The sequence below is a fragment of the Lepidothrix coronata genome, unplaced genomic scaffold (genome assembly GCF_001604755.1).
Source record: "Lepidothrix coronata isolate B3197 unplaced genomic scaffold, Lepidothrix_coronata-1.0 Scaffold335, whole genome shotgun sequence".
Taxonomy (NCBI): domain Eukaryota; kingdom Metazoa; phylum Chordata; class Aves; order Passeriformes; family Pipridae; genus Lepidothrix; species Lepidothrix coronata.
In genome coordinates this window covers 276,191-289,831 of record NW_016690515.1, presented here as the reverse complement: position 1 = coordinate 289,831, position 13,641 = coordinate 276,191, and the positions used below count along the sequence as shown (strand labels likewise).

At 48.7% G+C, this 13,641-nt stretch overlaps 1 protein-coding gene across 1 annotated transcript in view; it reads left to right on the top strand.

Annotated features, from left to right (window-relative positions):
- The first annotated feature begins 9,683 nt into the window (after nt 1-9,683).
- The window catches only part of LOC108509106 (unconventional myosin-Id), a 29,563-nt gene continuing 25,605 nt past the window's right edge, over nt 9,684-13,641 (top strand). Inside the window, exons 1-4 of the mRNA XM_017838366.1 lie at nt 9,684-9,700; nt 10,044-10,252; nt 10,922-11,015; nt 11,767-11,932. Of these exons, the coding sequence (XP_017693855.1) occupies nt 9,684-9,700; nt 10,044-10,252; nt 10,922-11,015; nt 11,767-11,932 (486 nt within the window). The remainder of the gene's footprint in view (nt 9,701-10,043; nt 10,253-10,921; nt 11,016-11,766; nt 11,933-13,641) is intronic.

Sequence of the window (13,641 nt, the reverse complement as noted above, 5' to 3'; positions counted from 1 at the left end):
TTGCACTACAATATATTAAATATCTAAAATGCAAATAATAAGGGTTGTGTGTGTTGTTTGAATTCTTTCATTAATACCTGTGAACAGAATTCCTTTAATTACCCAGAGGCTGCTCCAGTGGGAGGGTTTGCAGCTTTGCTGCTCATGGATAAACAGGGTTGAAGTGATGGCACGATGTGTGTGCTGGGCCAGGAGGGTTGGCAGTTGTGTTCCACTGTGGGTTCCCAGCAGGCAGTGAAATGTGGGGATTGCCAGTGCTTGCCAAGGGACAGAGGAAAGTGCTTTGATGAGCTTGAAGCATTCCTTGTTTTCGGAAGTCCTTGGAAAACTGGCAGTTGACCCGTTCCCCTCATTTGCTGTTTCCTGATGGGGAGTGATCAGGGAGCTGACAGGGAACATCACTAAGTCCATCACTAATTATTATTACTAATTCAGCAGTTTATTATAATTAGTGATTAGATTATTCCAACTGCATGAGTATGGATGAGATATCCACTCATCCCTTCTGCAGCAGGGAAGGGTAACACAAACCACTTCACTTTAAAAAGCATGGAGAAGTAACATGTTTTCCATCTAATAGGTGATTTTATGTGTAATTTTAAAAGGTGTGAAGAGATTGGCAGTTTGTGACTGCCAGACCTGTTGATTCCAAGTGTTTCTTTGTGTCTCCTGGCAGCAGGTTCAGTGAGGGTTTATCAGCTGATTGCTCGGGGGAGAGAGGGAGACTCACTCACATAGCTGTTTGGAGGAGGATGTGTCAGCTCTGAGCTGTTAATTAACCTGATTTCTAAAAAAAAAAATCATCAAAATAAAGCTGATAGCAGAATTAACTGGAAATTAATTGGGGAACTGGGGAGGTCCCAGCACTGCCCTGCCTCAGACTGGGGCAGCTGCTCTGCTGCTGGTGTCCAAAATCAGTGTGATCATCCTGGAAAGGAGCAGCACTTCTACTCTGTGCTGCTGCTTTTCAGTGTCTGCCAAAGCTGAGAGTATTCACTTAACACCACTCCAGACTAAATCAGTGCTTTCTGTAAATAATTAGTGGCTGAAAACTTCATTATTAAACCTTTTTCATAAACTCTGTTTGCTCTGACAGTGAGACTGTCACTAACTAAGGCTCATTCCCTGACAAATGATACTTTACAGAAGTAACAGCCTGCCTGCCTCCTTGGGCTGATGTGTCATTTAAAAGATCCTGTTTTAAATAATTTCACAGGGCTCTGAATTCCACTGGCCCAGAATTAAAAATTCAGTGGTGTGGTCAAAGTCAGCTCAGCTTGTGGCAGATAAATTGTAGATATTTTTCAGCTTAGTTGCATGTTAGTTCTGCTTTGAGTGGTGTTTGTGCTGTCTCACATTAGTATTATTTGAATAGTCCTTCAGTGCTGAGTGGGAGCTGTCTGTCAGAATAAACAATGTGTAAAATGTGAAGGAATTAAATGAACACAATCTCTCCGGTGGTAATTTGGAAGGATGAAGCCAGCAGCACGTAAATCAAGTAATCTGTTTTACTAATCAAACCTCTGAAGTCCTTTTCCATATTGCTAATGTTCCCCTGTTATCACTGTGCACACTTGGCATTTGGGAACTGCTCCTGCAGTGGGTGAGGGATGCAGCAGTGGCAGCACTGCTGCTGCTCAGCTGCTTTTCCTCTCAGACCATGTGCAGGGAGGTGCTTCAGGCCCTCGGGCAAATTCCTTTGCTTATCTTGCCAGTCCTTCCCTACCCACAAAGGTGTTTGAATCATTCCCTGTGTTGTTCCTTCTCTTTTTCCCCTTTGGAAATTGGCCTTTCAGGGAGAGGGAGAGGGAGAAAGATGCTGATGCTGACTCTGCCAGGTGGGTCACACTTGTGGCTTTAACTGAAAGCTCTGCACTTGGGGGTGGTGAAAACCCCTTTATTTTGCACCCAAACCTTCTGTAAAATATTAGTTGCTCTTTCATTGGGAAGAACAAACCAGTAAGGCCTTTCCAGCACTGATGTGCAGACATAACCTCATTCCTTCAGAGCCTGAGGGTTGGTCTTCCAGGGCACCTGCTGCTCCATTCCTGGTGAGGGGAGAGACTGGGAGATGGGGAAGAGGGGTTTCAGTTTCAGATTGTCACTGGGGACATGAAGCTTTTCTAGGACAAAGCAAGGAAAAAAAAAGTCCCACAACAAACCTGAGCCAAATCTACATCCAAAATAGGAACTTTTCCTGGCTGGAGGTCTTCCAAGGAAGCCCAGGGAACCGTTAATGGACACGTTGTGTTGAAAGGGATTTGCTTTGTGATCTGCAGACTCAATTTTTCCCTCTCCAGTGCTTGTGGCTCTTTGTCCCCGTGCCCTGGCTGAAGGCCTTGGTGTCTGTGCCCTGGAGAATGGTGCCAATGACCATGTGGGGATCCAGCTGGCCCTCCTTGGCCCTGCAGCAGCCGTGGCAGGAGGGGATCTCTGGCCCAGGGGCTGGGTGGGCAGCTGGAGCAGGAACATCTTCAGCTGCTGCTTGGACACTCTGGGCATTTGTCCACCAAAGCCCTTGGCTGGGACCCTGAGGTGCTGCTGGAGCAGCTCTGGGCTAGACCACGGGAGCTGAGGGATCACAATGGGCTGGGAATGCCTGGAGAAGCCTGTTGTCACAGCCCAATGTCCCACCCTGGTGTCACAGCCCAGTGTCACAGCCAGACAACACAGCCCCAGCTGTGGCCTGTGAGGATCTGTGTGGAGGTGATGGTGCAAATCACTGCAGCAACTCTGGGAGAAACCCCAGTGCTGCACAAACGGAGTCACTGTTTGCATGCTTTGCCTTATTATTGTTATTTTTGCACGGCTTGCATGGCCTGGCTTAGTATAAATCAGGAATCCAGTTTTATTTTAGCTGTAACATTCCCAGAGACTTTTGGAGTGCTGGCAGATGGGGTTCTGCATCTTGGTGCTGCAAGATGATCCCTGGGTGTTCCGAGCCCTGTGTCAGACAATGCTGCATTCAGGGGCTCCAGCACATCCACAGCACTGGCCACGAGCTCAGCAAATCAGAGTATTCCTTTCCAGCACAACAATGAGGCAGCTGAACATCAGCAGCTCCAGCCAGCTGACTGCTAGAGGAGTCTCCAGGCATCTCCAGAGGAAACCTGTGGGATACTGGGACTCTATCTTGGCACCTGGGCTTGTGGAGAGAATAGAAGTGTAATTAGACGGCACCATGAGGTTCTGTTAATTGTGCAGCGTGGGCAGAGAGTTGGGAAGGTGGTGCAGGATATCACCCCAGGTGTGTGGAAGAACATGGCTTAGGAAATAGGGTTTCAAGTCATGAACACAGTTGCTGCTGCGGCTGCAGGTTGGTATTTGTAGGAGGCTGCTGCTCTGTCAGCAGCCAGTGGTTGTTGTTTCCTGGGCTTTGTTTTTCTCCATGTTTCTGGATCTTTCTGTTGGGTTGCAGGATTTTACAGTCCCTTCAGCATCCCTTGCAAGAAGGTTGTTATTCAGAAGTCTTGCCTGGACACCCCTGGGACAGGGCCAGCACTGCAGAATTCCCACCCCACTGACCCAGGGACCTTCCTCGTGGTGCAGATCTGTCCAACCTCCAAACATTGCTCTGGGTTTCGCCTTTTGTGCAGCTTTTTGTGCAGTTTTGTCCCCCAGTATGCCTGAAGGTGGCAAACCCTTTAACACAGCAGTGTGTGACCCGATGGACAAAGCTGAATCCCCCAAACTGGGGGCTGAGCTAATCCTGGTGTGGCAGGTTACAGTTAATGCAGAGTGGGGATGGAAGGAGGAGGTGGTGAGTGAGGGTAAAGTGTCTCTTTTTAAGCACCCAACTGCAGTAACATCAGAGTGGGAGGAACATAATGGACCATGAGGTGAAATGTTGGTCACTGCAGGGAGCCACATGTTCCAAAGACATCCCCAGAGTGAGCTCAGCCATCCCCAGCAGTGCTCAGTGGTCCCTGCAGCTTTCCTGGGATGCTGCCGTGGCACCCGCTCTCAGTCAGCCCGTGTTGGCCAGGGTGCTCCATTCCTGTTCCCCTCTTACATGGGCCTATACAGTTTTTTTGTTTAATGAATTATTCTGGCAGGGGAATACTCACCTCACCCATTTATAGGTGATTGCTTCCACCTTGTCCTCCTCCTCAGTCGTTTTATGAGCCTTATGCATTTAAATGAGTTCTTTTGGATGACAAGCTCTGCACTCCCCTCACCTGCTGACTTGGTGTGTGATGGGGGCAGAGAGAACCTACCTGACTTCTGAGGTTTTTTTTGGTTTTTACTGCCCTTTTGTAGATTTTGTGCCCTTATTTGGCAGATGAAAAAGAGATGTGGGCAGGTGGCAGTCTCTCATTTGCTGCTATCCCATCCTGTTCTCCTCTTCCCTGGTTAGATCTGGGATAGCTCACCCTCAGGACATCACTCCGGGCAATGTCCTGCTCAGAGCACAGTGATGTGATTGCTGCACTGGGATTTCACAGTGTTCCAGTCAGATTTTTCACACTGAAGCCGGGAGTGTGTTCTCCTGCTCCACCCGCAGCGATCGGGCACAAACTGCTCTTCTCTCTGCCTGTGCCTGCAGCGACTTTCTCTGTGCGGGTTGGGGATAAACCCACAAAGCATTTGTTGTCCTGGAGGCTTTTCAGAGACCTTCCTTTTGTCTCATTATCTGTTTCAGGTCTGCCTGTGCCTCCTGCTCTGCTCCTGAAGCTCCCAAACGAGCCTGCAGAGCTTCCTCTGCAGCAGAGCCCGGGCCCTCTGACGCAAATAGAAATGAAAGTTCAGTGACTCCCGTGTTTAGTGGTTTGGCATTTTTTCAGTGCAAGGTTAATACTTTATATTTAAGGAGAGGGGTTTTAATATTACCCCTGTTTCTATATCTCACAGTTTTAGCCTTTATCCATCTCCCGTTTTCCTTCCCCCAGCCTCACCTAGTGGGTTTGAGGGGCTGACTCAAGGCTGGTTTGGAGCTGAACCAGCCTGGTCAAAATTACAGTTTGCTGAACCCTCGGTTTGCTGAGGAAGATGTGGCAGTGGTCACTCAGAGTTTGCTGATTTTCTTTAGAAAAAAAAATGACATCATTACAAAGAACTCCTTTAACCTCCTTCCCCAGGCTGGCTGAGGGCTGTGGGTGACTGGAGGATTCCTCCCCCTGCCCCGTCTGCTCCCACAGCACAGGAAAGGAGTGGTGCTCCCAATGGCATTTCCTATTTTGTTAAACTGGCAGCCGAGAGAGCCGAGCCCCTGCAGGCCAACTGCAAGCAAAAACCTCACCTGCACCTTCAAGGAGCTGCATTTCAGCTCTTCTGGCCCTCGGGCTGGGTCAGAACCCCGCAGACACGAATCTTCTGATGCTGCAGCCGTGCATATTCACCATCGGGACAGCCTTGGATCGCTTCCCTGTGCAGGGGGGTTGTACTGACTGGACAGTTTTTGGGCTGTTTTTCCAAGAGCAGCAAGAGTGTTTTAGCAATAGTTCTGCCAACGCAAATCCTGTTTATCCGAGCGCTCTTGTGAGGGGCTGGTTCGCTGTGAGACACTTTGGGAGCGATTTACTGAAAGCCTTGAAGTCCTGCTTGGCAGCTGAGTTTATTTTGAGATTTACCTAAAATAAAGTCTTTAAGTAGCACTGGACTCGCAGCAGAGAGACCCAGTGTCACCTAGAAAAGGCACAAGTGCCTGAGGCACACAGGGTAAGTGGCTTTTAGCAGTCACTTGCTTCCCAAAGCACGAGGGGAATGGTTGTTGCCCTGTGTGAGTGCAGGGTACACATTCTCGACTTTAAACCCAGGTAAATATGGTTTCACTGCCAGAAGTTCTGCTTAAATTCCCTTCTTGGTGAGCACATCCTAAAGGCCCATCCTTGACCGTTCATGAACCTGAGGCTTAGTTAAATATCTTCGTGTGGGTTTGCAAAGAGAATGGACTCAAAGCCTGCAGGATTGGAGTTTAATGTATACATTTGGTGGTAAAAACTAACTGAGACTTGTTGCCCCCTTTGGGAGAGTAACCCAAATCACATGGGGTGTTTCCAACAGGGAAAGGAATTGTCCCTCCTCTGCGTGCCAGGGGTGTGGAGCTGCTGGATTTTTCTTCTTGCCATGCACAGGGAGGAAGGAGGAAAAATCTGTGTGCTCATACTCAATAGTTCATATTCAGTATTTCAGTTTGTGCCCTGGGGTTCACAGATAAGGCTGGAAATACAGAATATTTCAAACCATATTTTTATTCTCTTCACCTTCAGTGGGACCAGGTTAGTTGTGGCCCAGTGCCTCTGCAGCACTCCTGATTTGTCCTGAGTTATTTGCTTTTCCCTTTCTTTTTTTGTTAACGTTTCCTTTACTTCAAGCTGCTGCTGCTCAAGGATCAGCTGGAAGTGTGTGCTCAGGGGATGGCTGTGGTCCCTGTCCTGCAGGGTCCCTGTCCTGCAGATGTTGTTTGGGAGTGTGGGTTCCCAGCCCTGCCAGCTAACTCTTTTCTTTATTTGTACTGAGTGCATTTGAAGTTGCATCATTTCCTCGGTAAGAGCGGTTTTATTTTTGACTGGAGTGTTTGTCAGGTGGAGGAAATCCTAAATGTTGAGTGCTCTCTGCTGGTGAGGATTTCTGCTCCAGGGCTCCCATTCCTGCAGTGGATTTTCCAGGGGGAACTGGATGTGAGCACAGGGTGTCTGGACTTAACTCCCTTCCTTAAACATAAAGACTACAAAACAAAGAGCCTTTTTCTTGCCTTAGTGGTCTTTCCTAGAGAATAATGTCTCTCCCTTTCAGTGATTTATAGTCTGTGACTCACTGCTTTTTATTTTCTCATTATCAATTGATGTTTTAATGAGGTAATAAAAACTAGTATAAAAACTTCTCATGGAAGAGCTGATGTTCCTCAGAATAACTCACAGGGATTAAATACTCTGAATTTCTTTTTGGCTGCTGAGCTAATGGAGAGAGGAGACTGAGGGGACACTTACTGGGGTCTGCAGCTTCCTCCCGAGGGGCAGCTCCATCTCTGCTCTGTGTGAGCAGGGACAGCACCCAGGGAAGGGCTGGAGCTGTGCCAGGGAGGGTCAGGTTGGATCTCAGGGCAAGGTCCTTCCCCCAGAGGGTGGTTGGCACTGCCCAGGCTCCCCAGGGCAGTGGGCACGGCCCCAAGGCTGCCAGAGCTCCAGGAGGGTTTGGACAACGCTCTGAGGGACAGGGTGGGATTGTTGGGGTGTCTGTGCAGGGCCAGGGGTTGGATTTGGTGATCCTTGGAGGTCCCTTCCCTCTGGGGATATTCTGTGATTCCATGACGTTGATACAGGAGTGGTTCCAATGGAATTCTTACAGGGAAATAAATGTTTTGTTGTAGCACAAGCTGACGTGATTTCCATGAGAGACACAAACCAAGGTTTGACCGTGGGGGTGTTGCCCCAGGAGTGGATATTGGGGTTCCCTTTAGCAGACTTGCTGCTGTTCCTTTTAATAAAAAACAGTCCAGTTCTGCCTCTAAACCTCAGCCCTGGAATGGCTGCACTGGCCGTGGTGTGGATGAGTTTCCCCAGATGGGGGATGAGCCTTTCCAAAAAGCACCAAGAGCTTTGTTGTCCTGTTTTGTGCCCTTGCCCTGCAGAGCAGTGGCTGTAACACAGCTCCTGCTCCCCGTTTCCTCTGCCCTGGTGGGTTATTTCCTTAAGTTTCCACGAGTTCTCCCTGGGCCAGGCTCTCCCAGCAGGAAAACAGTTCCTGCTGTTCTTGGCCTGGGCTGCTCTGAGGGATGAAAAGGGGCTTTATCAGCCAGGAGGGGCGAGGAGCCGCAGCTCCCGTTGGGAACATCTGAGCCCAGCTCTGGAATCTGAACTCCAGTGCTAAGAAGTGTAAAGAAAAATGAAGCAAGAGGTAAAAATGGGGGTGTCAGTTGTTCTTAAAGTCTGGGTCCTTAGAGCCAAGCTGGACACAGGTCTGTTTGTCAGGCCTGGAGATGGATCCTTCTCCTCCCTCGCCTCCATCTGCCTTTTGCCACAGAGGTGAAGACACAACTTGTCAGAGCCCAGTAAAACCTTTTAGAGCTTGACTTTGTGATGGTCCTTGTGGGTCCCTTCCAGCTCAGGGTGTTCCATGGTTCTGGGATTCAGGCAAGGACACCAAACTGCCACAAGAGGAAACTTAAACTGGGCTCTGCCAGTGCAAGTTTACATAATTCATTACTTAAGGAAGAGGTCAGAGTATTGGGTGCTGTGATGGTGACTTGGCACAATGGGCCTTTATTCCTTTATTTCTTGTCAGCAGCTGGAACAACCCTCCCTTTACCCTCTCTGGGGCCATGAACTCTCCCCCGTGTCTGTGGCAGTGCCGTGGGGCTTAAAAACTCACCCACAAACTGCTGTATCTTTATTTTTATCATCAACAGTGCCTTGAGCAGCAGGTATGTGCTGCTGGGCAGGGCCTTCTGGGGAGCACTCTGTGTGTTCTCCAGTGAATAATTCACCTTCTTTGGGTGTCCAACTCCAAAAGATGGGATGATTCTGCTGACTGTGGTGTCCCTGTAGTGGTTTCCATTATATATTTATGTGTGACTTGATCTCCTTAATAGCAAGAGTATTGTGTGGGTTTGGTTTTTCAAGCTCTCCTATGTATATGCAGAGTCCCTCAAGAGCTCCTGAGAGGGCAGGAGCCTGGTATCTGATCCTTTTGCACCTTCTGCCTCTTTGGGATCTTCCAAATACCACAATTCCCACCTGCTTTGTGCTTCTCAGAGTTAAAATCAGGTGTACTGATACTGGTAATTATTTTAAGATTATCTTTTCTAAAACATTTGTGGTAGCTTTCAAACGGCGTATATCTCAAAAATATCTTTGCATTTTAAGTTTTGGGAAATGTATATTGAGACACTTTTAGTTAAAACTGATTGCAGGAAGAAGACATTTTGCAATTCTTGAGTCTTTTTAGTGCAGTATTTTGGGAGGAAGCTGGAATTGGAGGCACAAGCACTCCCAGACAGTGAAATGCTGGTTGCTGGATGATATTTCTTGAGTTTTATTACACCTGCTAAAAACTGAGACTGCCAAGATGCTGCAGAAAATTCTCAAATGAACAATAGAAAATGTCAGGGCTGTCACCACGTGGGGGTGGTCATAAATTCAATAAAGTAATGCTGGAATTTGTGCCGGAGTCCAGGAGGGATTGGAGGCCCTGGGCTCTGTTGGAGGGGTTCTGGTGCCATCTAACGTTGTGAGGTTTAAGTGCAGCTGCAGACAGGTATTTGTGGTGCAAATGCCGTGGTTTGGGTGTTGATCCCGACATCTCCTGCCATCCTTTCTCCTCCTGAGAAGCAAAGACTGTATAAATTTCTTCTGCTGTTGACCTGGAATTCCTCTGAGCTCTCCTGACGGGTAACTTCCAATAAAATGTGGATTTCCTTGGAAATAGCTTTTAACTTAAACACTTTTTATAAACAAGCTTCCAGTTCTTTTCTGTCTTGTTTGCAGAAAGAATCCAAGGGCCAGGTAGGGTTTAGGAAGGGTGCAGTTTAGGATTGTTTTTACACATTCTTAGGAATCTTTGCCCTCTGGTTTAGCAGCAGTGGTGATACCACGGTGCCTTCCAGTAAAAAGGATGGATGGGGTGGAAGCTCATTGCTGGAGCTGAAAGGCTCCAATTCCCTCCTGGGCTTCTGTCTTTGTTTATTTTCTTCCAAGTGTGATTAGACCTCTCAGTGAGGGGCTTCTCTGGCCTTTAGCTGGGTCATGGACAACTGCAGAACGTGAAAAAAAGAATTTACCTTTAAATCCCCTTTATGGAGCAGATTTTATTTGCTCCTCACACTTGTGTTGACTTATTGTCAGTTGTGGAGACCGTAAATTGTATCTTGTGCACCTGTCAGTGAAGCAGCAGTGGAAATGTCCTCTGTAGGTGCTAAACTAAAAGCTGATAGTTGTTGCACCCTCAGGTCTCTCTGTCCCTGCTGTGCCATCCAGGGAATGTCCACAGCCCAGGTTTAGTTGTGGTGTTCCCGTGGATCAGAGTTCACTGCTGGGCTCTGGGCAGGTGTGTTCCAAACCTCTCCGTTTGACTCATTTCCCCCCTTTGTGTCTCCCCCCGGGCAGGTTTGAGAAGGGCAGGATTTACACCTTCATTGGGGAGGTGGTGGTTTCCATGAATCCCTACAAGAACCTGAACATCTACGGCCGGGACACCATCGAGCAGTACAAGGGCAGGGAGCTCTACGAGAGGCCCCCCCACCTCTTCGCCATCGCCGACGCCGCCTACAAGGCCATGAAGAGGCGCTCCAAGGACACCTGCATCGTCATCTCAGGTGAGCTGGGCCGGCCTGGGGACAGCCTGTGAAACCCCAGGCGGGAGGAGGACGGGGATTGGCTATAAAGGAAAAAACTTCAGTAGTCTTTAAGGCTTATTTGTGTTCGAGTCCGTGTGTGGAGACGTCGCAATTATTTCTTCTCTCCTTCAGACCTTCAGCCTTCTCCCAGCCAGGCAGGAGCTGGGGCAGTGCCTGCAGAGGGATAACGGGAGCAGGAGCCTTATCCCACTGCAGGGATCCACAGAGCAGGGCCTGTCTCTGCTCAGGACCTGCTGGCCGTGCCCCTGAGCTGGTTTGGGCTCGTTCCCTGCCTGGATCCTGGCACTTCCTTCCCTTGATGTCCCCGAGCTCTGAAAGGCGAGAGCCCCGAGCTGGGGGGCTGAACAGTGGCCCCTTGTCCTGCCCAGCCAGGCTTTCTCCTCTAACAATATTCCTTTGATCCTCTGTGTGCCAGGCCCGTTCCTGACCTGGGAAGTCTCACATCACAATTGCTCCGAGCCAGCGCAGCCACAGGGTCTGGAAAATGCCCCAAGTGCACACAAAGATGGTTTTAAAATAACAAATCAAACCCCCCCAGACGTTGGTGGAGTAGAATTGAGATGTTCTGTGCAGTGATTTGCTTTGCTGTTTTTCATCTCTTGGTCAACCCTGGTGTTTCTGCCCCAGGGGAAAGGGGAGCTGGGAAAACCGAGGCCAGTAAATACATCATGCAGTACATTGCAGCCATCACCAACCCTGGGCAGAGGGCTGAGGTGGAGAGGTAAGGCCTTGCCTGGCAAACGAGGGAAATTTGGGGATCTCTTTCAGTGGGCTCTGTGGCTGAGGGTGTCTTGTATATGCTGATTTTTACAGCAGTTCCCCAACTTCTTCAGATACTGCTTTTACTCTGGCAATTTTGCAATATTAATTGCTAAAATTGTGCAGAAAAATTTTAAAAAAAACAGTATCTAGAGGTACCTTCCAAGCAATACCAACCATCTGATGATCTTACAGGTCTTTTCCAGTGATTGTAAATCACTTTTCCTGGGGCAAATTGCCCGAAGTCTGGGTACATTAGGACAGCATGTTGAGTGCAAGGAGTGTATTCCATGAGCTTCCAGGCTCACATGCTCCTGATTTGCAAAATGTGCCTGTTAGTCCTGGAGTAAAAGCATTAGAACAAAGAATGTGCCTTTCTGCTGAAACAGATTTAACACCAACCTCCAATAAACTTTGCAAAAGAGCTCAACAAATTGGTTTCAAAACTGAAATGTGGAAAGGAGCAGAGTTTTTGATGCTGTTTTGAGTCAGGATTTGGTCTTTGAACCAAAGAGCCTTTGCTTGCTCTAAGGAGCATTGCTGGCAGCTCCCAGCTGCTCTCCCATGGGATTGCTGATGTCATCCACATCTGCCCAGCTGTGTCAGCAAAGAGCTGAATTCCTCCCCAGAAATGCTCGTGGAACAGATTCCATGGTTTTGAGGGCTCAGGTCTGGACTTAGCCTGTTCCCTCTTCCATCCCTCCATCCTGCAGAGTGAAGAACATCCTGCTGAAATCCAACTGTGTGTTGGAGGCCTTTGGCAACGCCAAGACAAACCGGAACGACAATTCCAGCCGGTTTGGGAAGTACATGGACATCAACTTTGATTTTAAAGGAGACCCAATAGGTGGGCACATCAATAATTACCTGCTAGAAAAGGTAAGGCCCCCTCACTGCCAGGTGAGAGCCCTGGCTGGAGTTACTCTTGCAATATGGGCTTTGCCAGCAGAAGGTTTTCTGTTCGGACAGGTGAGGTGTGAGGGCAGGGAAGACAAATCCAGGGCTTAATTTTCCCTCAGGAGTCAGTAAAGTCCCTGCAGTGCCCTGTCCTGGGACACCATGGCTTCCAGAGCTCACCAGGAAAGAGACTTCATTACTCAGGCACTTCTGTGCATGTGGGTGTGTGAACTTTAATCTCAGCTTTAATTCTGGATACAGTTTGCCATCTGCACAACTCCTCCTTTGTGAGTCCCTGGTCGGAGATCTCCCTGCTGGATCAGCAGGAGATCTCCAGGGCTGTCAGTAGCAACAGTCTGCTTGAGAAGTGTTATTTTGGAAGGAAGCCACAGCCTTGTGTGGTGTTTTAGTAGCATTGTTTTTATGTCTTCCAAGTGATCCTGAGCATAATTATTTTTTTCGTGTCATTAAGTGGTGTCTGAAAACACTGGGATATGTAAAAGTGTAGAGAAAAGGGGTGTGAGCCATTAACAGTTCTTGTTGTGTGAGACATGTCTGGCTTTAATTATGTGTTTGACCACATCTGCCAACAGCTTTTTGTTTGTGTGTTTTTTTTGCTCTTCCCTTTATTTCCCCGAAGTCTATTTTCAGAATAAACACTTTATTTAAAAAACAAAACAAAACAACAAACCCAAACATTTAACTTGGGATACTTTGATGCAGAAAAAGGGCTGAGACTGCAGCTGCAGCAACTTAAACCTTGATGATTTATTCCTCCTGATTGTTTATTTCATATTCTCTACTTCTCCCAAGTTAAATTTGTTTCCATTTGAAAGCGGTTGAGGCTCTGGCCTGAACACAAACATTAACAGACAGTGGCTTTGCACTGCAGCAGGAACACGAGAATCATGGAATTACAGAATATCCTGAGCTGGAAGGAACCCTCAAGGACAATCCAGTCCAACCCCTGGCCCTGCACAGACACCCCAACAATCCCCCCTGTGCCCAGAGGATCATCCAAACCCTCCTGGAGCTCTGGCAGCCTTGGGGCTGTGCCCACTGCCCTGGGGAGCCTGGGCAGTGCCAACCACCCTCTGGGGGAAGAACCTTTCCCTGAGATCCAACCTGACCCTCCCTGGCACAGCTTTGTGCCTCATCACTCTCATATGTTCAAACCTGTAACATGAAACAAGGATTTGTTGCTCGTTGACTGACTGTCTGGTGCATTTAACTGTCTTTGTGCTGTTACCCTGGTGTGCACTGAGAGCCCTGGGATGGAGCTGTGGCTCCCTAAACAAGGCCCTTGTGGCAGAGCAGAGCATTCCCTGGGTGCTGTGACCAGCCTGTCCCAGGAGGGTGGAACTGGTGACCACCAGGCCCCTGAGCATTTGTCTGTAGTCACTGGGCCTGCTTTTCATTTCCAGTGACTTGCAGATGACACCAAGCTGGGGGGGAGTGTTAATCTGCTGGAAGGCAGGAGGGCTCTGCAGAGGGACCTGGACAGGCTGGATCCATGGGCTGATTCCAATGGGATGAGGTTCAACCAGGCCAGGTGCTGGGTCCTGCACTTTGGCCACAACAACCCCCCACAGTGCTACAGGCTGGGACAGAGTGGCTGGAGAGCAACCAGGCAGAGGGAGCTGGGAGTGGGGATGGACAGGAAGCTGAACATGAGCCAGAGTGTGCCCAGG